Source organism: Xiphophorus maculatus, chromosome 7 (genome assembly GCF_002775205.1).
Source record: "Xiphophorus maculatus strain JP 163 A chromosome 7, X_maculatus-5.0-male, whole genome shotgun sequence".
NCBI lineage: Eukaryota > Metazoa > Chordata > Actinopteri > Cyprinodontiformes > Poeciliidae > Xiphophorus > Xiphophorus maculatus.
Window position 1 is genome coordinate 23,416,444 of NC_036449.1, and position 25,428 is coordinate 23,441,871.

A 25,428-nucleotide genomic window follows, 5' to 3' on the forward strand; every position below is an offset into this window, starting at 1 on the left:
GAGCTGATTTAGTCCTATTTGTACTATATCATTTAAAAACTCTTCTGATCTTCTGTCTATTAAGTGTTTGTTAGCATCTGAGAGGGAGCTGTTTGTATTCGATTATACAGGATGTATGATGAAAGAGGTTTGCCTTCTGAAAGGTGTAATTGTGGTACAATCCACATATTCCAGCAGTGTGTGTATGCGTGTATGTGATGTTCTATTCATTATCTTGTCTCTTTCATTATAAATATAACACCGTACAGAAAAGCAGGGTCAAACCACTGACATGGGCTACTGAATGTTTTTGAGGTATGGATGTTTGATTAAAATACTTGGTACCTTGATTGCAGTTTGTTGAGTTTTACATGTTGGAGAAAAAAAAGGAAGTGCATTGTGGAGGTGCTTTTGTGCTTGTCATAGCGAGACATTTTATTTCAGGACTTAAAGGTCAGAATGGTTTTGTTAGTGCATGTGGTAAAGGGACAAACATATTTGCTCATTTTGTTAAAACAGGACTTTCTTAACTTTAAATATTTGACCTGCCTAAACATTCTTACCATTGATAGATAAATTAACAGTATGGGTATAAGAAAACAAGATTCTGTGATTTAAAAGTATCATACATTCATAAATGTTATGTAATCTATCTTATTAGAGACATATGTATTGCTTGTCTTACTTTCAAGTAATTGTTGTCAAACGCAGACAAAAAGATGATGAGGAATATGAAGAAAATGCCTGATTTTAGGTGTCATTGAGAATAGAATTATATAAAATGGACTGATCAGCAGGGATGAGAATGAGTATTAGGAAATATAATACAGAGTAATGTGATGCCACCCAATAAAGTGGTGTGTCATCAAAATAATCTATTTTTGAGAGCCTGTTTCAGCAATGATGCTGCTTCTATGGAGCTGAAACTAATTTCTTTCGGTGAGAAATCCTTTCTAATATTTGTCTTGATGGCCAATTTATTCCAGTCTGATTCTTCTTTTTGATGAGACAAGGAACAATTTAAGAATCTTTTCACATCTCAGGAAATTGCACACAATTTCTCAGACCTTTCAACAGATTGTGGCTAATTTAAAACTTTGGCTGTCTGTGAGGTTATGTTCAGCAATTTCTTGGGAGCGGCTAAGGAGAGTTGAGGTTGTTTTGGACTGAAAATATTACATTGTCGAAATAAGAACGAGCTGCAGTAAAATCTAGTTTGTTCTCCCAGATACAAGTATGCCAAAGTGGACGTCTGTGTGATAGGATTGAGTCATTGTTTATCAACAATGACTTGATTCATTTCGTTATGTGTAAGTTGTCAATATATTTCACTTTGCAGAGAAATTAGATTTTTGGGAATTGTGCCATGATGGAAACCTTTTATTTTATTCTGAAAAACATAGTATTTTGACAGGGTGAAAGCCATCAGGACCACAGCTGCTGCCCTCCTGCCCAGCTGCCAACACTTCATCTTTGCACCTGTCCAAATAGGTGATGACCCTGCTTGGCTCTGAGGCATGTTTTGTTAGATTCTATCCTCACAGACCCCCACAGAGCTGGGCCTTTAAATGACTTTAAAAGGGGCCACTCACCTGACACAATTTTCAGCAGCAAAACCTCAGCTTTTCTTCCCTCAGCTGTCCTCAGAAAGCCAAGACACAGAAATGCTTCTTTGATAAGAATCTTCCAGTTATCTCTGCAAGACCTCTTTTTGGTAGAGGGTTTGGAGCTCTGTTTTTGGGGGAAAGTGGTATAAAGTTCTAGCTTATCTAATGTTGTGGCTGGTTCCAAAATGGCAGACCCTGAAGGCTTATCTAGGAAGAACGAGCTGGCATCAACTCTGGCAGCTGTGGCTTGAGTGTTCAACTGGTCACCCACCACTTGGAAGGTTGTTGACTCCGTACAGCCCGTTAAATTGTCCTTCATGCTTCAAAGTGTCTTCTGGCAAGACACTGAGCCCTGAATTACCCTAATGTGCTCATCAGCATGTACGTGTGTGTATAATAAATAACAGTGCTGCATGTGGTGAATAATAAGAATATGAAGCAGTGCATGTTACAGATTTACTGAGAAACAAACAATAGTAGCACATTGGCAGTCATTAAAAAGGAAAACATTTGCCAATTGAATGGTTGACAGTTTGATCTCAGTCGGCCCATTCCATGTCTCAGGGTGTCCAACTGGAACGAAAACACTGGAATCTCTTGATTAGGGTATAATACATAAATTAGACTATGAAATGTCTGCCCTTTCAGTTGTCTAGCAGATCAGAAGTGCTTGGGAGAAACTTCTCTGTCAATTGACGGGTTGGCAGTCTTCTCAATCTTCCCACTCCATGTACTGAGGTGTCCTGGGGTTAAGCTCCTAATTTGTTGGTTTGTGTGAAGTAGTAAGAGAAAACTCAGCATTTGTTCTTCAATTTTCTAAACGGTGACTTAAAAAGGTTTTTGCCAATTTTCAAATGTATTCTGTATTTGTTTTCCAACACATTTAAGTGGCTCAGATCATCAAACAAATTTCTATCAATAATAACTGTAAATTGAAGAGATTCATCTGAAAATCTAATTGCCACCTAAACCAGTTAAATGGTCGTGCCACTCCTGGTGGCAAGAAGTGCTATGGTGCATTTGAGATAACTTGCAAATTTGAACTTACTATGGAAGAATTTTGGCCTTTTGTTCTTTGAGTGAGCCACATTGGAGTTGTTTTTAATGACAAAAAGGCTACTTAAGGTCTTTCAACAGCATGTCATTAAAGCCCTGATGCTGACTAGGCTTCTCAAAAACTTTTATTTTGTATGATGTGAGTCTTTCCAGGGATGGACTTGACTAAAAGTTACAATCTGATTCCATTCCTCTTCATGATTTTTGATAAATAGCATAACGTTTGATTAAAATGGTGCAGTTACCTTTTTTCCACCAGCAGAGTTTGCAGGAACATGTGGGGAAAGGGCACCATTGGGCAACATGATATTTAAACGATGTAAAACTGTTGGAGTAGTATCATGGAAACTTTATGAGGCTTTGAAGGCACATGTTTTAAAAGACTAATTACCTTGATTCGGACAACCATAAATAAGTGCTTTAAATTAGTATTTATTTGCACTTCAGCTAATTTGCTCAGATTAAGAGTCGTAGTGTTTATCGTGCATTTAAACAGCCCACACATTTTTCATTGCGATATATTATGAGTTTGTCAAAATTTATATCAAGCCATTATTTTTTTCCCTCTTAAAATATAATATAGGATATATGCCACCTGTTGTCACATGTGTGCTCATCAGCCTTGCCTTCTGTTGAGACCACAAGGATAAAATAGCGTGACTAGGACAAGATGTTCTTTTCTTTTGTGGTACCACGTCTTTCAGAGCTGTCTTGTCGTCTAGGTCACGGGCATTCACTGTAACAACAGGCTTGTCATTGGTTAATTAAAAGAAGGCACGATGCATGTATAGATGGATGAAAAGCATGTTCACTGTGAACATCTATGATTCACATTTTGTCTATAGGAGAGCTTACTCATAAAGCAGATAAAAACCATTTCATAGCTTTAGAATTATAAGATGGAAAATTAATATGATCACCTTAAGAATTGTTTCCCCTGCATCTCAATACCTGTTGCAAATTAATTGGAGAACGATTAAAAAACACACAGAAATGTGTTTTTCTTGCAGTAATATAAGACGGCACAGCTGTGCTCTGCTTGGCAGACTGAGAGTTCATGGCCTGTTTTCTCTGGATGAATACACACTGCCACTCTTCTTTGTGGCTACTTCTCTGCCCCTGGCAAACCAGGTTTGCTGCGTCTCCTCAAAGCTGTACACACCCTCAGACAGCTTATTAAGCAAGTCAGCAATTGTCTTTATTCACCCCATGAGTCGGTAACTCCAAGCATAGTTGTAGATTTCTTCTTAACAAATCTTCATCTCTCTATTCTGACGGTTTTCTTATCTTTTTGTTGCCATTAGATGCTGTAATTGGCCTGTCCGCTGACTGCACATTGTCTCCCTCCACACCTGGCACATTATGCCTCTTTTTACTTCCAGGGGTCAGTAGTTTTGGGGTTATGTGCCACCTTTTTTCTTGTGAATTTCAAGCAACAACTAGCCATAGTAGGGTTTATAGCTGATCCTCAAAGTCAGTCTAATAAGATGGGACATGACTGATGGGATCTGGATCTAGAAGGATAAATTCAGCGGAGGTCCTTCAAACCTGAAACTTCCATGCAATTAATTGTGAGAAACCTCCTACCACTTAATAATAGAACAAAACTACTATGCAGAATTATACCAAGAGCAAAACTTTGAAAAAGGTAAAAAAAAAAAATAGGGTTTTGAGAAAATAAACACTTTATCTGTCAAGAATAAATCCCATTTTAGCAATCATTTTATGAGAACAAGTAAATATTTTACTCCACCTGTATGTCCATCATTGTAAACACTCAGGCCTCCCTCCTTGCCACACTCCCTCCAGTTGAAGTGTGACAATACACATAAATCAATGTCTCTATTTCCATAGCAAAGTTAAAAAAATGCTAATTCTGGATTTTTGTTTTCTTCTTTTGAATAGAAAATATATTTTAAGAGAAACATGGAGAGAATAACACCATTGCTAATAGAAAGGTGCTAACAAACCATGTCGTGTATGAAAGTAAAATTTTTGTACTGCTAAATTCAACAATAAATTTAAAACATTTCAAAATGTTCATCCAAACAGTGACCTAGATGCTGTATGTACTCAAAAAGTTAAAATTAACAGAACAAAACATGGTTATTCAATTCAGTTTAATTCGATTAAAAAAATACTTTTTTTATCCCAAAGGGAAAATGTTGGTATAATTCATATAATTCAAGTATATTTACAGTGTCGATAAGTTTGGTGATGCTTCAGGGATGAAGGTTCTGACGGTGAATCTGAGGAAGCCTCTGACTGAAGACTGTTGCTGTCTCATGACTGTCATGACATTCTAATAGCTCAACATCCAGGCAGCAGAAAATTCATAGTAACATGTCATGGATGGCACAATCACTTGTTGGCAAGCACTGCTAATCCACCTCATTTCCTTTTGCTGCTATTTAAAATTTTCTATTTGACCATATCTTTATAAAGTCAAGAAGAGAGACTTTAGAGACGGGGATATAATCCCTGCCTATTGTGATGGATGGCAGAAATGGTTTGAACTTCTTCCTTCTCTCTCAGCATCCATGAAGCCTCCTGTTCAACTTCTTTGGGATTTGGGATCAGAGGTCAGGCATTGTTTGAGCTGTCAAGATGCTAGTCAGCAACTCCCAGGTGGACAAAGCATACCTTGTTGCCTTGAATACATATCATAGTAGCTGTCCAAAAGTAAAAATGTAATGTCAAAATCCTTCCAGCGGCACATCATCCAAAACCAGAGGGAATAATTGTCCAAGCATATAACACCTGCACCAAAAATTTAACCAGTGTTTGAAAAACAAAGCAGCACAAACATAACACAGCTGCTATCATAAGAGGTGCAATTCATATCAGTCCAGCCTTCATGCAAAATAAGTCAGTCCAGAGTAAACTGGCTTCTCTAAATGTGAAAATACAAAATAAATAGACAATGAAACATTGTCGTAACATCTTTGGCATTTTTTGAATTCTATGTAGTAGTTCCTGGTTGGATCCTGATCTAAAACTAATGATACAGCATTAGGCTTGTATGCTGTCTATAGCATACTAAAAATATGCAATAAATACACTATCTTGGAGTAATCAATGACCAATTAGTTTTCCTTAGAGTACTGAGTTGGTTGTACGAAAATACACTGCATTACTGAATCTCTAAAATATTACCTGAAATGATTTTTGAATGCCACAGCATTATGAACAAAGCATTAATATACAAAGAAGAAACAGGACTGACGGTTAGGTAAATATTACATTGTCTAGTAATAAAATGGGATTATATCGTTTGTAATTTTTTTCATGTTGGAATTAACAAACATTAAGATAAGCATTTCTAAAAAAAAAGTTTCTTTTTTGACAAAACCTGTGTGATTTTGACTTTAATGTCTCACATTTTACTTTCAGTAGTTTTATAGTTGAAGAAATAATAATTACCACGGTAAATGTGACACTGATTGTTTCAGCTGTCAAAATCTTTGTCATTGTTTCCACGGGATTCAGTTAGTTGTACATTTTGCAGTCAAAATGAATATAGATATCAGAATAGCAAATTTAAGTACAGCTGAGGGAAAGATGCATTGTTTATGAAATAACTTGGGCTAGAAACATAGCAATAATTGTTTGGTTTATTATTAGTGTTTGCGGATGTAGCTCTACAAGGATTATGTTAAAATGTTTAAATATATTTTTGCTATAATTGGTTTATCACATTAAATATTTACATTAGAGTAGTAGTGTCATAAGTAGTTGTGGCTGGTGGTAGTTTTTGTTGTACTTGTGGTAGTATTGATAGTCCTTTCATTGTTATGTTGAGAGCAAATCAAGCCTGCTGAGTGGTCAGCTGTTGATGGAATGGAATATTTCCTAAAGATCTCATTAACCCCTTTGTTTTTATACCTTCAGATTTGATTCCTGTCCATTACCTGCAAAGTTTCTCTTCTCCCCAGTTCACCCAATGTGTTCGTCTCTCCCCTGATTCCCTCAAAAGCCTGTGTCTGTTCTGTTGGCTCTCCTGTTTCAGTTCATTACCCAACCTCCCTTCACAATGATCCACGCATCCTGCCAGAGCCTGTGGCCAGTCTGAGAGCCAGCCACTGCAGTCCAGTCTTTTACTTACTGGACAATGGTAAGACGGAGGGATGACTCATGGATCTTGGCCTCTTCACGGACACCTGCTTGTGGTTTTTGTTCTGTGGCAAACATGTAATACATGAGGAAGATAGGATCATTAGTTTTAGGATGGTGGTTGTTTCAGTGTTCACCTTGCATGCTTGCTATGCTTCAACACTGTGAGCAGCCCTACTAACAGGATAGCAGAAGTTGAATTATTTCAATTACCTTTGACATAGTTAAACACTATTAGATGATGTAAAATAGAAAAAAAATACAGTGAGTCCCTTCCAAAAGTACAGATACCCCTTGCACTTTTTAACATTTGGCACTTTACATTCATAAACTGCAAATTGTTTTATAGAATTGTGTATGGTTATCAACACAAAATAGCACATACTCATGAAGCAGAATAAAAAAATGCATTTTTTCCATTTCATTTGTTTACTAAAAGAAAAACAAAGAATGTAATATGCATTTATATTCATTGCCTTATTAGACTATTAATCAGAGAAGTGTCATATTGTAGGTGTGTATGAGCTGCAGAGATCCACAGCTCTGGTGGAAGAATTCCTTGATATGATAATTATTAGTTGTGCCTTACAAAAAGAAGGCCTAACTAATGAGAGCAGATAGGATGATAGGCATTACAGTCAGGTGAGTCAATCAATACAAGGCTGCAGGATATAATAAATGTTTGGAGCTGTTTGGGAGCCAAAAAGAGCACAGCTCTTCTTTGGGAGCTGTGCCACAAGAACCGGTTTTCTGAAATGAGCTGAACTTCCCTTCACTAATGTGAAAGGTTGTGGATTAGTCAAATGACACAAAAAATGTAACTTCATGACAAATGCCATGTCTGGCAGAAACTAACACTACACTTGCATCGAAACAGACCTCCTCCTTCTTCCTAAACACTGTGGTGGCAGAATAATAGTGTGGAGATGCTATTCTTTGGTGAGAACAAGAAAGCTTGTCAGAGTTAATATGTGTTAATAAGGGCAATTCTGCAAGAAAACCTCTTAGATACACAAAAACATGAGACTGGGGCAAAGGTTCACATTTCCATAGGAAAATGACCCCATACATACACCAGCATGGCTTGGACCTTATGGTAGAAATCTCAGTAGAAATCCTGACCTAAACCCAATTAAGAATTTCCAGAAAGATTTGAAAATTGATATTCACAGACACTCTTCATCCAATATGACTAAGCTTTAGCTATATTTCAAAGAGGAATGAATGTGCAAAGCTCTTGGAAATGTACCCAAAAAGATCTGCAGCTGTGATTGCAAATGTACAACACAATGTTAGCGTTTTACACCACATTATTGTATCACCTAAAATACCATTAATATGAACATAGTTTATGATTGTAAGGTGACAAAATGAGAAAATGTTTGGGGATTGCATTTCTTTGCAAAGCACTGTGAATCTTCTTACTTCTACAGCACTCTAGTTATGGAAATACCACAGAGACATGGGGAACATTATGTAGGTTTTGAGATAAATCTACTTTTTATGATTCAGCAGAAAAAAATTTAATCAGACCTTCCGTAGCCATCATTGGTGACAACAGAATGACTCATGAATGAGCTTGCTTGCAGTGTAAACAAGCACGGTGTTGCTAGGAAGAAAGTGTGTCTGGCTGTTTTTTCAGTGTGCTCCATGCTTTGTGTGGATGATTGCTGGGCGGTGTCATTGTCTCTGCTGCTCCACATGCAGTGATGTTTGTCGTAAAAACCAGACCTGGGCTTTGACCTTGGATCCCTCATCACCCTCCAATGCTGTGACGCAGGTGGGCTTAAGAAGAGGAGGAAGGGGTTGTATTCCAGTTGGATACTGCTCCTCACTCAGTGATTCATTCTATGTGGCATAATTCAAAGTGCCTCCTCTAGAGTCACTCATCTCTGCCACTAAAAGGCGACAAGCTCCTTTCCTGAGCCATAGTGCTTGAGGTCTTTGTCTGCGTGTCAATAAACTCACATACTTATCTTGTTGTCCTCTTGGCTAACATTCATCATTGCCTTGTCTTGTCTCTAACTAACTGCATGGAGCTCACTGAGTGGCCAATTGCAGGGCTGATAAATATTAATACAGCTTGCTTTTTTTGTCAGTTTAGCAATGTGTGTCTTAGTCCCATGAATTAGCCTCATATGTGATGTCAGCATCCCATTTTATAGATTTAAGTTTTGTAATTCAGAACAGTGATTATGAGTTTGTCATTGAAGAATCAGGACAGGATAGGTGCAAATTATCATTATTCAGTCAAGATCCAAAAAATTTACCACTAAAATGCCTGATTTTTGTGACCTAAAAACAACTTTAAATCTTTTTTTTCTTACCTGAATTGTGACATATATGCAGAACAACTCAACTGAAAAACAAAAATGCAAGAGGGCTAATTCTAAGAAGATAAAAAAAAACTGTAACTACCTCATTAAGTAGAAGTAAACATTCTTAAGTCACTTCTATATTGTCAAGTCTCACTAACGGGTTAATGTCCGGTTCAGTTCCACCCCAGCTTGGAGCATCGCCATTATGATCAGTTGCCCACTATTGTGGGCATGAGTAAAGGCAGGAAGGTGGACGGTGACTGAAATTTTTTTCTAACTATGGAGGCCTCTGTTTCCTGTGACAAGGCATGTATTTACATAGATGAGGATTGTTTCTAGTCTGTTGACTGGTAGATTTGTAAAATTAGATTATTTTTGATCTGTTGAAACTCTCCAAGCTACGTATGGCTTTGGCTGAGATGCAAATGAACAAATGTCAAGGAAATTACATTGAACATTATTTATACATTATGAGATAAATAACTGATGTTGGTATATACTTAAGATGACAAAATGTCGAAACTTGACCAATCTTAATCAAAAAACATCTTTTTCTGAGGATTTACATTTTTACACCAGCAAGTTAATGCAACTTTTCATCATTCAGAATTTGCCCTCTTAATTTTGTTTGTTTTGGACTGGAAATGTCACAAAATGTCCAAAAGAACCACAAATGATTTATTATGCTCTATATTTTTTTAACATCACACAAACCTGGCATTTTACCACAGTGTACATTTTTAAGAGCCACTGTATGTGACTGTAAACTGATGGCTTGTCTGTGCAGAAAGATAAAATGTCGACTTTTGCCTAGTGCAAAAAAAGGAAGGAAAAACTGTTGAGCTCTGCACTGCCAGAGCATTTTGGAGAACAGTTAAATGTTTATTTTTGCCTTGAGCAAATGTTTTATATTTGTAGAGAAAAAGCAAGTACTCGCTGGGCCAGAAAAATAACTTTAATACAGTCAGCAACCAGTGGAAAACAATTTATTGTGCAATTTCTTCACATAGAGATATGCATATGATTGAGAAAAGACTGCTGACATCACATTTGAAGCCTTTGCTCCAAAATCTGCTGTTGTGTTTAAAGTGACATGAAATCACCATAACATGGTGAAAAATTTAACACAAAAATTACCATGTATTACATAAAATTGACATTCACTGAAAAAATATTTGTTGTTTCTCTACGTCTCTAACCAATCATACACTGTGTCTCATAAAATATTCACCTTGTTTGCCGTTAGTTGAATTTTGTTACATTTAATCACATCTAATTATGAATCAGATTAAGTACGAAGTCCATTTAAGATCTGATTCTGAAGCTGACACTAATTTTGTAGTGTTGTGTGAATTTAATTTTGCTCATGGCAAGAGTTGGGGTCTGATTGTGACACCAGTTACAGTAGACCCTCCCAAACTTAAATCTGTTTTGTGTATTGATAAAAGGACTGTTTACATTACTATGCCTGCAGTTATTAAGATGAAAGAACCAACTGAAAATTTCAATTAAGAAATTTGAGAGATGAAAAAAAACTCTTTCAGTCCACATACATGCATAAGTAACATGTACTTTCGGGATGTTTTTCTTCCCTAGTTTCGAGTAAAGCTCCCTCAGCGAAGGAGCAATTGCACAGCGAGAACTATCTGTGTGCAACAGGTTTAATTTGAGAATAGTTTTCCTGTTATTGTATCTCTTACAGTCAACATTTCATATTGCTGCTGCAGCATCTGATCCCTAATATATATGAAAAACATAAGCGCTCCTCTGTTATCTCGTTAGTAGCGTTAATCTGAAGGTCTGCACTCGATGTTGGAAAAAATCCAATGAAGTGAGTCAGAAATAGACTCTTTAAATTTGTCCACATACATTTCTAATTTATTCTGTATAATTAGAATTTTTTCCCAGTATTTTCCAGAAGATATCATTGTCATTGGAGTATCAGGTGACACGGAACTGGAGGTAAATCTTTCGATGAAAGCATCTTGAGAAGACTCCACCCACCATGCATAAACTGGAGTTTACTTTTGTCAAAATTTTAACACTAGTGTTATTTTTTTTTTGTATCATTTGTAGGCCCTGGTAAACCTCCTATGCTGCACTGTTTCTTTGGCGTTTAACAGCAGAAGGATTGAAACCTGAGTCCACTTCTTTTTCACAAAGAAATCTGTCGGCTCCTTTGATTTTTTTCTGCCCTCTTCCAATAAATTGAAAACACAGATGAAATGAAAATAAATAGACAAATTCATGGTCATTCCATTTTTCTTCTGATCATTAAAATTACCAGGCATCATATAAAAACCATTTTCTGTCTTCCACGTGTCAACTAAATCATTCAGGATAAATACGTAAATAATAATCAGTTTTTCTTGTTTATTTTTTCTTCTTTTTGAGATGGAACTGACTTTTAGCACCTCAACTTCAACCTTTACAGTTCTCTACTTACTGTAAAATGCTTGCAAAATGTTTCACTGAGCTGTTTTAGTTGCCTTCAGTGTCTGACTGTGACTGTTGTATCGGCACCATGTGGTGTCATTCTATTTATTTCTGCCTCCATGTGAGACATCCCAGGCCTCTGAAAATAAAAAAGCACTAAATATGAATTTATTTTCTTTTAAATACTCTCAATAAACTAAACAAAAGGATGTTAAATAATTCAATGAACAGGAGAAAGTGATTGTCTCACCCAACAGAGAGCGGTCTTCTACCACCACATCAGTCTTGGGTGTTACCAGTATTGCAGAAAGAACTGTGAACAATGGCCTGGGAAAACCTTAGCGCATGCATTTTGCCTGCCTTATGCAACTGCACAAATCTGCATGCACTGGTTCCTTGTTCATTTGACTGAGTTATGTTTCATTAAGTTTTCTGTTTATTTTTTGGACTTTGTTTCACATTATTTAACATAGATTACATCAGCTTTGTTTTCTTCTTATTTATTTAATTCCTTTATTTACTTATTTTTATTTGAAGGGATTAACCGGTTGTTTGTTTCCTATTCTTTTGTTTCAGTAAAGGGACCCGGCAGAAAGTTAAGTCTGCCCACAGATCTTAAGACTGATCTTGGTACGGTAGGCGAAAGCCAGCAGTTTTCACTTGATTTCCTTTAAGTTGTTTAATTTCTGTTTTTCTCAACGATTTTAGGCTTTTCTGTTGCTTAAGAACTTTTTTTTATTCTTCTCACTACCTTTTCCGTTTCCTTATGACTTTCTCTGTTTTGTTTTTTCAACCAGCCCATAAGACTGTCGGCCTGAGGTGTTTGTCTATTTTGGCCCTTTGACGTGTTTTGATTTCATTTGAATCTACTGTGTCTGTTTCTTCTACATTTTGCAAGTGTTTATAAAGGTGATTTTGTAACTCATACTCATATTCAAAGTTGAGGCTTTCTATCGCTTTTACCATAATTGGACCATCTTCTGGTTTTCCTCAATCTTTCCTTCATCGACAACCGCTGCTTTTCAGTATTGGATCACTCGTTGCCCTTTCTCATTGTAACTGGATCATTTCCTTCTCAAACAGTTCTTCCTTCATTTTGACTGGATCACCTACATTACAGATATGACGTGTTCACCCCCGCATGCATCTCTAACTGCTACACATCATGATCTCGGGTTTCCCTTGCTGTCCTTCTACAGTATGACAAAGGCTGTCCATACTGACAATTTCTGCTTTTCAACATAAAACTTGCCTGTCCCTACTTATCTCTGTAACTGTCTTCATTACAAACTTTTTTTTTAATGCAGGTACAGTAATATTCTTTTCAGCAATGGTAAGAGTGAACATTTTTATGCCAGAATCAAAATGTCCAAACTGTTTACTTTAGTTTTTTTAGTAAAAAAAACAACAACATTTTTTTGGTATTTCTCCTTGACAACTAGTAGGAACTTTTTTTATGCATCACATTACAACCACACAATTTAATCTATTCCATTGGGATTTTATGTAACAGACAAACACAAAGTTGTAGATGAAGTGGAGGGAAAATGATACATGGTTTTATTTATTTATTTTTTTTACAAAGTAAGAAAAGTGTCAATAAAAGCAAATAGCGTCGTGTAAACCAAAAATCATAGCAGACAGATGAAGGATAACATTGGTGGGAAGTTAAAAACATTGTTGGGTTGTAAAACATTTTTCAGCCTTAAAGAGTAAGATGAAATATTTTGACCTTCATGCAAAATGCAATGGTGGTGAAAAACTAACACTCCATCCGAATGCACCATGCCTATTCTTAAACATTGTGTTGACAGCATCATGATGTGAGGATGATTTCCAACAGGGACAAAGTAGTGGGGCAGAGATAGTGGGGAGATGGATGGAGCTAAATTCAGGCTAATCCTGGATGAAAATGTGTTTGAGGTTGCAAGAGAATTGAGATTCTGTTGGATGATAACAATAAAGATAGTCAGAACCACAATGTAATAGTATAAAGTATATTATGTTTTTTGGAATGACTGTGAAAATTAAAATTTCTGTTAGATACTTTAGAGTTAGAGAATCCAAATCAGATTCAATACAATAACATTATCACTTTCGATGCACTTCACTAATCTGCTTGATCTGTTGGTCTGTTATAAAAAATCCTGGTAAAATGCATTAGAGATTGTGGTTGAAGCAAGTCAAAGTATGAAAAACACCAAGGGGGTATGAATTTTTGGCTTCTTAAAGAAAAGGAGCAACTTTGTAGAGTAAACAAAGGAAAAATTGATGCAGTCTGTCGGAAGGAACATTTTCCGATTTGTGTGGATGTGTGTAAATGTTTATTTTCAGTATATTTGTGGATTGGTGTGCTATGGATAAGGGTTTCAAACACAACATCTGGAGAGAGGATAGTGTTACTGCATCCCTGTTTGAAAACACACAGGCAGATAGACATGAATACTATCATGTGGCTTCCCATTAGCCCCATTTTACATGCTGAGGAAAAAAACTCCCTGTACTACATTTGTCCGTCCTGCTGTGAACCCATGTGAGTGTTGCACGTGGATTGTGTGGCACCCAGAGTTTTTCATCTTCACTTTGAAATTGGATTATTTCTGCAAAACGCACCTGAATGGGAAACTAGATCTGAAAAGGGAGACATATGAAAGAGATCAGAAAACAGGGGACACTGCGTACTGCTTTTAGCAATTAGCATAGTGCTGTTTGTCCTCAAGCCTCATAAAAGTCTGGACAAGAATATCAGAGAGAGAAGGAGAAAAATAATAAAGGCAGGCAATTCCATCAGACATTCCCATCAACCCTAAATGCTTTTAACCTTGGTTTTATTACAAGGATGTCATTTAAAAAGGGCATTACTTTATTTATTTTTTCTCTAAGGACAAGAGAGAACAGACACGCAAAGGCACGGATATCATGGGGTTGTTAATTATGATGATCCCGACAGAATCTGTCTGTTTAACACAGAATAGCAGAGTCCACCCAATCCAAACTGCACTGCTTTCTTTTTGTTGCCTCATTAATAGGGTCCAGTTCTAAACAAATTATTTTATTCTCCGATGCTCGTTCCCTTAGGCCCTCTCCATTAAATAAAGACAAAGCCAGCAACAAATGCGGTCCCTATGGGGAAAACATGCAAAGCCACGATTCCAGCGTGTAACAAGTGTTTTCATGTGAGCACCATCTGTGACTCTGTATCCACTCCAACTAAAATAATTTGCACAGGAATAACAGAGCAGATATTAAAGGTTTATTATGAGCTTAGCTGGTAATGTCTTAAGGCTTGTGATTAGATGAAGAAATTAATAACTTCTGCTAAAAACAGAATTTACCGACAGATATAAAAACACAAAGTGGAGATGAAATATGCCTGCTTTTTTTAATCTCTTTACTGGCACAGAGTCGAGGAAGCTGCACTTACAAATTTCACTCTGCATTTTCCTTTTCCTTTCTTTGGACACAGCATCTCTTTCTTCTCCTTGCACATACTTACCTTCAAACCTCTCTTCAGCCCTTTGCCACACACTCACCCCCTGTCCTTCACTGTCATTTTCCTACTTGATAATCAGGTTTTATTCCTCTTACACTGCAACATATCCATCTTCATTGGCCCTGAAGTAGACTTGCCATTCCGTTCTAGAAACAAAAAGACACATTCTCAAAACTGCTTCCTAATGGCAATTCAAAAAGGCCAATTGATGTTTTGATTTCACTTCCTATTTTCAGACCTATAAAGATGGATATTGCAGCTGTGGATTACAATATGTTGGACAAATTTATCATTTCCCTCCGTTCTATTGTTTGCTAATGCTTTGCCGTTGTTACAGATCATGTCAATGGACATTGCACTAGTCCCACCTCTCAGCCCTGCTCGGCGGGGAAGCCTCGCATTCCAATGGGTCCCGAAGGGCCACGGCTAACCCGCAGAGGCCCTGGCCGACCACCCTTCCGAAAGGCCCAATCTGCTGCTTGCATGGAGATCTCTTTGCCTGTGTCCCACACTGAAGGTGTGTGCTTGTCTTCCCAAATCCCATCCTTAAAACCTTCATAACATAACCCACCCCCAACATTCCTAATGAGTGCATGTTACCCTGTGTCCCTTTGGTAAGTGAACTGTGACCTGATACATAGTTAACACAATGCTAATGCAAGATGGCACCCTGATTTTTGTACTCCTCAAAAGGAGAGAGCACATGGTCTCATAATCAAATAAACAACAACTAATTATTTGCAGCAAAAAAGTAAAGGTCAAATAAAAAAATATGCTTAGCACAGTCTGCTACCACTCTAATTGTACGAAGTATATTAGTTGTTCGGTTTCACTTCACAAAAGACTAAGACAAAACCAAAGGAAAACAAAAGCCTTAATAATTGAGCTAAGACTGGGGAGAATCACACACACCTCCAAATTGTACATATGGGAAGATTCCTTGAAAACCAACTAGAGTTTAATTTCAATATATTTTGTTCAAATAAAAAATATATTGATGACTCAAAGAGAACCAATGGAATCATACTATATAATGAGGATGGTAAAGAACAAAAAAGGAGGAAAAGTTCCAAGCAGCAGTTCATAGGGTTTGTAATACAATACAATGGTTGCAACAGTAATAACAGTTACAATAACCACAGCATAGTAGGAAATAGTGATCACTAAAAAAAAAAAACACTGCAAGTTTTGTATGCATGATTTTTCTTTTCTAACTACATTTGTTGAAATATGCCCACAGAGTGCTGCACCAGGTAAAACTTATTGGAAATAACAATAACATGACATACCCAACAGTGGTAGACCACTGGTGATGTTTGCTTCTCCACAGAAAAGTTGAAACTGTTGATAAAAGCACAGGGACCTCACATATTAACAGGGAGATTCCACAGATTTAAACAAAAATAATCTAGTGAAGATATAGTATTAATAGAGATGGAATTAATGTAGGGTGGCCAAAAAAGTCACATGGAGAAATGCTTAAAAAAATCAGAAGAGTCATGTTACCTTAACACTGAAATGAGGTTTGAAGAGAATGAAATTGTCTCTATAGACTGATGTTCTGTATTCAATAGAGCAGTCTTAATCTGGTGTGCAATGACTGGGAAAATATGCTCATCTATCAGTTGAATTACTTGTTGGAATAATATGAGAAACATTTTTTTCCCAAGAAACTCTTTTTGTGCTCTTCATTTGATTATGTGGAACAGGATTTCTGCACCTTGCATTAGCATCACCTCTCAACTAAATTAACTGCAAGCTCTGCCTCTTTCAAATGCAAGAAACAACCCTTGCATTGTGCGCTTTTGAACTGTTGCTTGTGTCAACCATGTTCCAGGCCTGAAGGTTGTGCAATGTAAAGTGAATTTGCAAGATAAGTTTTTTTTTTTTTACAGGATCTTTTTTTTTTCCTCTTCAAAATCCAAAATATCTTATGTTGGTTATCATAACCTTTAACTTGCAGCATCACTGATGTGTTTTAAGGGATCTCAGTGTAATTTTTCAGATAGGTTAGAGGTTGGTGATGTAATATTTAATTCCATCAGTATTACTTTGGAAAAGCTACATGGATCTGTAGCTCAGGTGGGAAAATCCTTAGAAACAAAAAGTATTTGTCAGAAATGCCACAAATCTGGCCTTTTATGGAAGAATGGCAATGAGAACGCCGTTGTGTAAAAGAAACTCACCGAGAAGTCCCTTTTACATACGGCATGTAGGAAACACAGCAAACATTTAAAAACTTGTTCTGTGGCTAAATGACTCTAAACAGTGTTTGGCCTTTATGCAAGACTCCATGGTTGGTGAGAAATTTCACTGAAAATAATTCTGATTATAGGGGTTGCTCGCCTTCAGTAGGATCAGGAAAAATGGTTAGAGTTGCAGTAAGACGGGTTGAGCTAAATTTAGGGCAACCTTCCTAATGCATGTAAAAGGCCCAAAGGCTTACTTTCTTACAGCATAATTACCTTAAATTTACAGTTATAGCTACATTGAAGCATATTTATGTAAGGATGAGAGAAACCTCTCTCTACATCCAATCTGAAACCACTTCTTTCTTTTTTTCTCTATTTTACAACTATGTACTGTTTTGTCTTGGTCAACCACAAAACTCCAAACAAAACCTACTGAAGTTTACGGTTCTTTCGAAATATAAAAAAGTTTAAAATTTGTGAACACTTTTAGAGGCAGTATATCAATTTGAGCAATTTTAGCATATTCCTTAGCTAAATTAACTAAATTAAGACAGACACCATAAGATAATTGTCTTAGCAAAGTCTGTGTCTTCTGTTCAGTGTTGTTGTTCACCATGTAAAGGGAAACATGATTCAGTTTTACATTTGAAAAATGTCCCTTTATCTCTTACGTAGCAAATGGCAAGAGTATGCGCTGTCAAATCCAAGATGAAAATTTTTTTCTAGCAACATAATTTCTGAGGTATGGGCAACAGCACTGACATAAAAATGGCTTTTCAGCTAAGACTGCATCATTAATCACAAGTTGTGTGTGAGTTCTTGTACTTAGTCTGTCACTGACAGGCAGCAGAGAGAAAGAGATGTTTCTGGAAATCTTTGGCATCATCTTAGTTGAATAATCAACAATTTATGGTGATGTTGAGCATTTTTACATTTATTCAAAGGGTACCTAACATAATTTTCTCAAAAAAAGTCACACAGAGAGAGGTTGATTTGGTTGGCTGATGCTCTGAAGGTGGGAAAAATTACACATACCAAGGAAATTGCAAGTTCAAGGACAAGATTTAAACTGGCTATCCATAAAATTGACTGAAGCCTGACTAACCTTATTGCGTAAGTTGTTGTGACAAACTCCTGTGTGCTAATTTACAGTTCAAATCTGTCTTACTGTGCAGCTATAATTCAGCTCAATGCATTATCTTAAAGTAAAGCCAGCCAAACTAAAACAATGAATTGATTTCAGAGTGCCTTGATGCCAGGTGTAATCTCTCCATTGATCGTAAACTTTCAAAAGTCTCTGGCAGTGTGGGTTGACCAATCCCATTTCACTCATGGACCTATTTTCACTTTTATTCTGAGCTCTCTCAGATCAACAAAAAGTCTCAGTCAAGTCACGAAAGGCAGCTCTCTCCACAGGAGACTCAACATTGTGACAGCCCACGAAATGTCACAGCTACTGTTGCCACCCTGCACGCACATCAAGCTTAAAGTAAGAGCAAAAGTTGGTCAGTTGGAGGTTAAATTGCGTTGTCTAATCCCTCGTTCTTCAAATCCTTGCTGGTCTTCAAAGCTGTAACTATTTGCATTCAGTCTGTTTGTAAGCTCCATGAATGCTTTCAGGAGTCTTCACAGCTAATGAAAGTATATTCTACCAACCAGAGTGCAGTGCTGTTAGTTGCAGTCAAAGCCGAGCCCTTCATATCAGTTCTGCAAGTCACACTGCTGTCTTCATCAACCTCATTATACAAGAGTGACCTGGAACCAGGAGGGAAGCAGTTCTTCATTACCATAAGCTAAATGTTTTATTAAAGTTGCTCTCTTGGCTACAGGTGCATTGCCAGTGAGAGCAATGCTGACAACAGAGAAAGTCACTCCTTACCACACTTGATTTCAAGCATTTATGACCTCTGATAATTGCAATTTGACAGACAGCTTGAGAAATGTAGCATAAAAATTTTATAATAATGTGAATGATAAGCAGTACCATATCACCCTGCCTCAACCTGGATGTCGAGATATAACAACACTTAAAGTTGGCCTATTTCATGGCTTTTATATGTATTTATCAAGTTATTTGCAGCATATTTCAAAAGGTTTTCTTTCTTTTCTACATCTTACATTCAGCTTTTTTGCAAATCCACAACTTAGGCTCTTCTAAGGCAGATCAGTGCAAGCATGGAAAATGACACAAATCTATTGCCACTGCTTGCTTGATAGCAACAGCTCATACTCGACTATGTTCAAATTTATAATACTCTTGTCTGGTCTTGACTATTAGCAAAATTCTGGCAATGCTGGTGTTCAGGCAAAGTAAGCTCTACTGAATACCGCTTGTAAGTTGAACCCTTCAAATCAATCAAGTGGGTCCTTGGGTTTGTTGTGCTAGCTGTCTCCATTGGAGTCTCATGCGATTACCACAGGTATCTGGCAGGTTATAGGTCATACTAACAAGTTAAAAGTAAATTGTTTGCTGCAATTAAAGCTATCTGTAGACACAACATTTGTGGGCACCATTGCAGAAGATGTGTAAATATTGCACCTGAATAAATTTTCAAAAATAAATGAATTTTTTACTGAAGCAGCATAATCTCACACAGGAAGCTAAAGATATAAGAACATAAAACATGTGAGAATATACTGCTGCAATAACAGATGGATTTATTTTAAGACTTTATGCATCTCCACTAGGGATGCTATCACAATTTTCTCTGAAAAACTTTTTTTTTTCTTTCACACACTGCAACTTCTTTTAATTAGCCTTTCAATTGCTGGCTCACCTTTGCATATACTGTATCGGTTACCTACCTTTGGGACTGTTGTGTATCAGCTGCGCTGGGTTACCACGGTGAAGAGACAGCAGGATAACTGAAATAATTAAAGGTCAGAAAACAGTGCGAGAAATGAGGCTGATGTTAATGAGGCCTACATGCCAGGCCTTGAGACAGAGGAGGGAAATGGCAGGGGAAGCCCGACTGAATGTACAGTGAACATTTCTACAGCACCGACTCTAATTTGAGCGCAAATTTATTAAATATTAACAGTCCAACTTATAGTTCAGTACTTTGTATGTCTAATTAGTTAGTGAGTCTTGTTTACAATTAGTGAATCTCCCATACAGCACATTTTTAGCTAAATCACAACGCACTGTTGTGGCTCGCTGAACTTCAAACAAATATGAGATTGATTGGCCTGCTTTTACTCTTACCCATACTCTTGCTACTTATTTTGCTCTTTAAATTGTTACAAATTGAAGACAAAGTCTTTCCCAGTTAGGCATTGAAATTTGACTTGTCTGTGTTTAGTCAGCCAATATAAGTACCCCCCACCAAATAAAATAGAATTAGGCATCGTCTCCAGTCTTTCGTCCATGTCTCTATTATGTGTTGCAGGTGTACGTGTACATAGCACTGTTTAGCTCTTGTCTGTCTCACCTCCTCTATACCGCCAGCCTGTCTATGCCTCCCTGTAAGGGGCCTCAAGGGGTCCCTGTGTCCTGTCAGAACACCACTGTGCCTGACTTTCATTAGCCAGCACCCCACAGGCTCTGTCACGCAGCGTAAACACACCCCAGTGACACACGGCGAAAGCAGGCTGCTGCCGCCCAGACACACGACAGAGGTTTATTGTATGCTCACAGATGCGTGCTGCAGTGTACAGCACTGTTTTCAAAGATAGCAAAGGTTTTGGAGAAAAAAGAGAGCAATTATTTACCCACATGTTTTGTTGTATCTTTCCACATAGATGCATGAGTGAACTTTTAACTAGTTTGGAAACTGAAATTCAGTGTACACATATTTTGAAATAACATTAATTGCAGATTATTTGATCAGCAATTTTGTATCCAATTTCTGATCACCAATTTAGTTCTGACTTGCTGATGTTAGCCAATTCCTCTTTCAGAAGTTTAAATAATAAAAACAGATCTACCAATAAAATATTGGTTCTTCGCCAGTACCCCAAATGTAAAGAGCTGTTTTACTCTGTATCACTGAAAACTTACAAATACAATAAAATCCCTTTGGATATAGCACAGAATTACATCATCTGTCTTTTACAAATGAGGCTACAGCTGACTTGCTTTTTTGCAGGTTTTGAATGGCTCTTGAAAAAAAATAGACTCATTCAAAACACATGAAATAAGAACAGTAAAGCAAAGTCCAAATTAATATTTGAGAGAGAAAAATACTCTGACGTTATGTAAGGTGTTACACTATTTATCCAGTTGTTTATTTATAGCTTCAATGGAGAGTTAAAACAGCATTTCTACTCTGAGAAATATTTTTTATATACATTTGGAGCAGATTTACACCATGTCTAAGTGAGAGCAGATGACCTGTGGTTCTCAACTCTGCAGTTAAACAGTTTCAAAAATGTTTCAACATTTTAAACTTTGAAATCTTACATTTTAGATAAGCATGATTATCACAGTTTTCTATTTATGTGTGTCTGCTAACTGAAAGACGATCTGTCAGAGCTTAGCTATGACGCATTCACTGATCAAAAACAATAGGATTGTTGAGTTCATAACCAGTTGCTCCAGCCTCAAAGAAGATCAAGTTGATTTGTCAGTTTATCTACAATTCCAGAATTTCAGAATTAGCTATTTTAAAATCATAATAAGTGAGGTGCTTAAATTGATAAAAGGAGTTCTTTGATAGAAAATTATATGCACATGCATAAAGCAAGATTTTAAGCCCATAATAGGAAGGTTTCATATATTACAATAAGGTTGCCTATATTTAGCTTTCAACCTCTGCTTAGTATAAGACACACTAACATTTGTAAATGTTAGCAGAATATTGAAAATGTCCGCATTAAGGTAAGGGTCAATGTTCCCTAGGGAATAAATACAGAGAGTGTGGTTTTAGTAATATCAGCCAAAATAATTGCAAATTCTCCATCGCCAATTTAAAATTCATGTCCACTAATATTTTGTCATGCAATAGTTTTGTTCAGAATCTATTCATCTGTCACAGTGTCCTGCTTGCAGTGTTTTTCCCCACAACAGTTGAGCTTAAACATGAGCACGTTGTTGAGCATAAAGAGTCAGAAGATGTGAAGATACATTGTTTGGTCTCTAGAAACAGAGGTCGGATCACCCATCTTTTACTGCTACGCTTTCACTGCCGTATACTTTTAAAGAAATGTTTTCCACGCTCAGTTGCTTTCTTTTCTTCTCTTCCTTTTTGTTGTTCTCTGGAACCGTTGTTCATCCGTCCATCTTGTCTGTTGCGTTGCTGCTCTTGTTTGTTTGTGCGCACTGGTGTGTGTACGTGTTTCTCTGGACCATGATGGGGATGTGGTTTTCTTCTACGGGGTTCATGTTGTTGGGGGACAATTAGGGCATGCATCAAGGAGGGCAATGCTTCAGCAGTTACACGGAGTCACTATGTACTCCCATGACGAGCACCACACCACCGCCGCGTACTGCTGGAACGAGAGAGGTAAGGGGGCTTCGGCAGACACACAAACACACCTACCGCTGTCCTGCTGACTTGTTTGCGTCCGTCCGTCAGTCAGAATGTCAACTCGTTTTGTGGCCCTGTGTCATCTGAACATGCCTTCAGCTGTGTCATCTTGTCTTAGACAATGTACGAACTGGGTGGGCCATGTCATCTTTACAGAGGAGCAGCTAAATCTTTCACAGGCTTTTTGCTTGGTATTGCTTTTATGGTCAAGGGAGATGTCCTGTTTTTGTTTCTTTTTAGTTTGTGTTTAATCAACAAGGAGAGCTTGGGTATTCTGGGATTTAAAGATCAAATGTTCAACTTGTCTTTGATAAAAGCACTTTGGAAAATTATTCGTAATCCTTAGCCTTTTCCACATTTTGTCCCATTACCATCAGAAAACATCATTGTATTTTATTGTGTTTTACGTAATGCAACAAAACAAAGTTGCACATGATTGTGAAATGAAAGGAAACAGTTTTTCAAACTTTTTTTTAACAAAAAAGTTAAATCTGCAGAGCGAAACTGGTTTGAAAACCATGTAAGCTTTTTCTTCAATAAGTATTAATGATTTTGTGTTGGCCTGACACAAAATCTTGACAAAAGGCATTGATGTTGGTGGTTTGAATTGGACAAAATGTGGTAAATGTTTAAGGAATAAAATACTTTTTAATGGCACTGGTAGTATAAATCTATGTAAAAGATAATTAGATTGCATACTGTAAAGTGTTGCAAAAAAAGATGCAGCCTTTTAATATCTGTTTGGATTCAATTGATCTGTTTGATAAGCGTACACCAGGCTTTGCACCCATCTGTACTTGCTTTTCCATAAAGCCTCCACTTTTTGTAACATCAGTCTAAGAGTGCAGTACTGAACGTCTCTTGGCTCTGAATTATTCAGAAATGCAGCAATACGGAAATACTTTCATGATGGAAGCTTTAAGCACACAATGAGTGCGTGGGTATGCATGTCTCGCCAGATGGAGTCCTGTCCATCTGGCTAGTCCAGTGACTAAGGACTAGTGTAATGTCAATAAACTTAAAGCATAAATGTGTATGCGTTTCTTTATGTGTGCGGATGTTTATGTTTCAGGTAGAGGTGGTGTTTCTGTCCAGGTGTCTTTACTGTGAATATTCACTTTGCTTCTAAGTGTTTGACATCCATTCACAGGCATTTTTGTTGCAGTGTTTTATATCACTTAGTCAAGAAATTAACCATTTTTGAGTTTTAAAAAAGTTTCAACCATGCTTATCACTCATTTTCCTTCCTGTATGAACTTTTTTTTTTTAACTGCTTGTCCTGCCATACCTCCTTTCTGTTATGCTGCCATTCCTCTCCACTAATATTTCACCAACTCTTGTAAAAAAAACAACCTTTTTCCACAACTTTACCTTATGTTTGTTTCCCTCTTGCTCCTCTTCTCCCCATCATTGCTTCCCATCTGTCTCCTCATTCTTTGTTTCCGCCATGCCTGTGTGTTCGGCCATTGTTCTTGCCGCCGCTGCTACAGAGAGTCGTGAAAACTCCTTCAGCCGCTCTCGCAGTTCCAGCGTGTCTAGCATTGACAGGGACACCAAAGAAGCTATCACCACACTGCAGTTTGGAGAGTCCTATGGACGCAAGAGTGACGCCCTGCCCACTCCATGTCTGTGGGTAGGGACTAGCTTAGGAGTGGGCATCCTTATCCCACTATCGATCCCCACTGACCACGAGGAGAGGATGGAGGACCCTGTCACTGTTGGCCCTAGTGGTAAGCACCAGCACTTCTAGGTTTTTTGTGACACAAAATGTAGCTCATGAACTGTTTTTATTTATGTGTTGTTTTAAAAGACGAAAATATGTATGCCTTTGTGAATAATCAGTGGAAAAGATATAAATCTGTCAATCCGTTCCGTGTCCGGGCCAGACACGAAAAGCCAGTAATGCCAATAACATTGCTGTAATGTTACTGGCAATACAGCAGTCAAACTCTTCTTATAATTGTTGATAAGCTTTTTGCATGTTTCCACTCTTATTTTGACATTCTATCTGAGAGGTTACCATCATCCTGGAAAATTCTCTATGAGATTAAGTTATTACTTGTTATTATTAAAAGAATACTTCTACTTACAGTCAAGAAAACTGTATTAGTAAAATGAAGTTACATTAACGCGTTTTTGGAAGTCACATTGGTCACTTTGCAAAAAATATTTTACTAGCTTGATGCTAATGTACTTCCATTGGAGAACATCTAGATAAAGAGTGGCAATTGTCAGTACAAGAAAATGTCCTTTGTGTTATAAAAAATTAGAATACATGAAAAAGAACTGCTATTTTCGTTAAACGCCCTCTGACCGTATTTCAATAAGCCAATGGTGACCTGTACTTTTCCATCTTTTAAAGAGAAGCAGGCCCACAGCATCACTGATGCCCTACCATATTTAACAGAAAGCATGGTGGTGCTGTGTGCTATACTTTATTTATTCTCTCGTCTTTTCTATATAGGAAGTAAAAATGTTAGAGAAATTTATTGTGTTAAAATTGTTAGAGAAGATGACTATTTCACCAGTGATTTGTTTTAAAAAAAAATTAAGATAAATTTTACATCACTATAGTGCTCAAATTAAAGGTTGTATTTTTGCTATTTTTTTCAGAATGGGATTATTTTAATAAAAATAGCGTAATGGAACGGAAAAAAGTGTGTTTCTCTATTTTTCTTTGTTTGTTGTTTTCCTCTGAAAATTGTGCGATTACATGCCCATCTACTCTAAATCCTCTCAAAATACCATGTTTTCGCAAAGGAGGCC

General features: G+C 37.2%; 1 protein-coding gene across 12 annotated transcripts in view; it reads left to right on the plus strand.

Moving 5' to 3' along the window:
* Positions 1 to 25,428, plus strand: part of stxbp5l (syntaxin binding protein 5 like) — a 144,851-nt gene that overhangs the window by 111,054 nt on the left and 8,369 nt on the right. For 2 of the 12 annotated variants that reach the window (XM_023337433.1, XM_005810037.2), the window contains 5 exons: positions 6,652 to 6,756; positions 12,086 to 12,139; positions 15,340 to 15,519; positions 22,537 to 22,638; positions 24,153 to 24,392. In XM_023337433.1, the coding sequence (XP_023193201.1) occupies positions 6,652 to 6,756; positions 12,086 to 12,139; positions 15,340 to 15,519; positions 22,537 to 22,638; positions 24,153 to 24,392 (681 nt within the window). The remainder of the gene's footprint in view (positions 1 to 6,651; positions 6,757 to 12,085; positions 12,140 to 15,339; positions 15,520 to 22,536; positions 22,639 to 24,152; positions 24,393 to 25,428) is intronic. The other 10 variants (XM_023337436.1, XM_023337438.1, XM_023337437.1 and 7 more) reach the window with 6 other exon arrangements.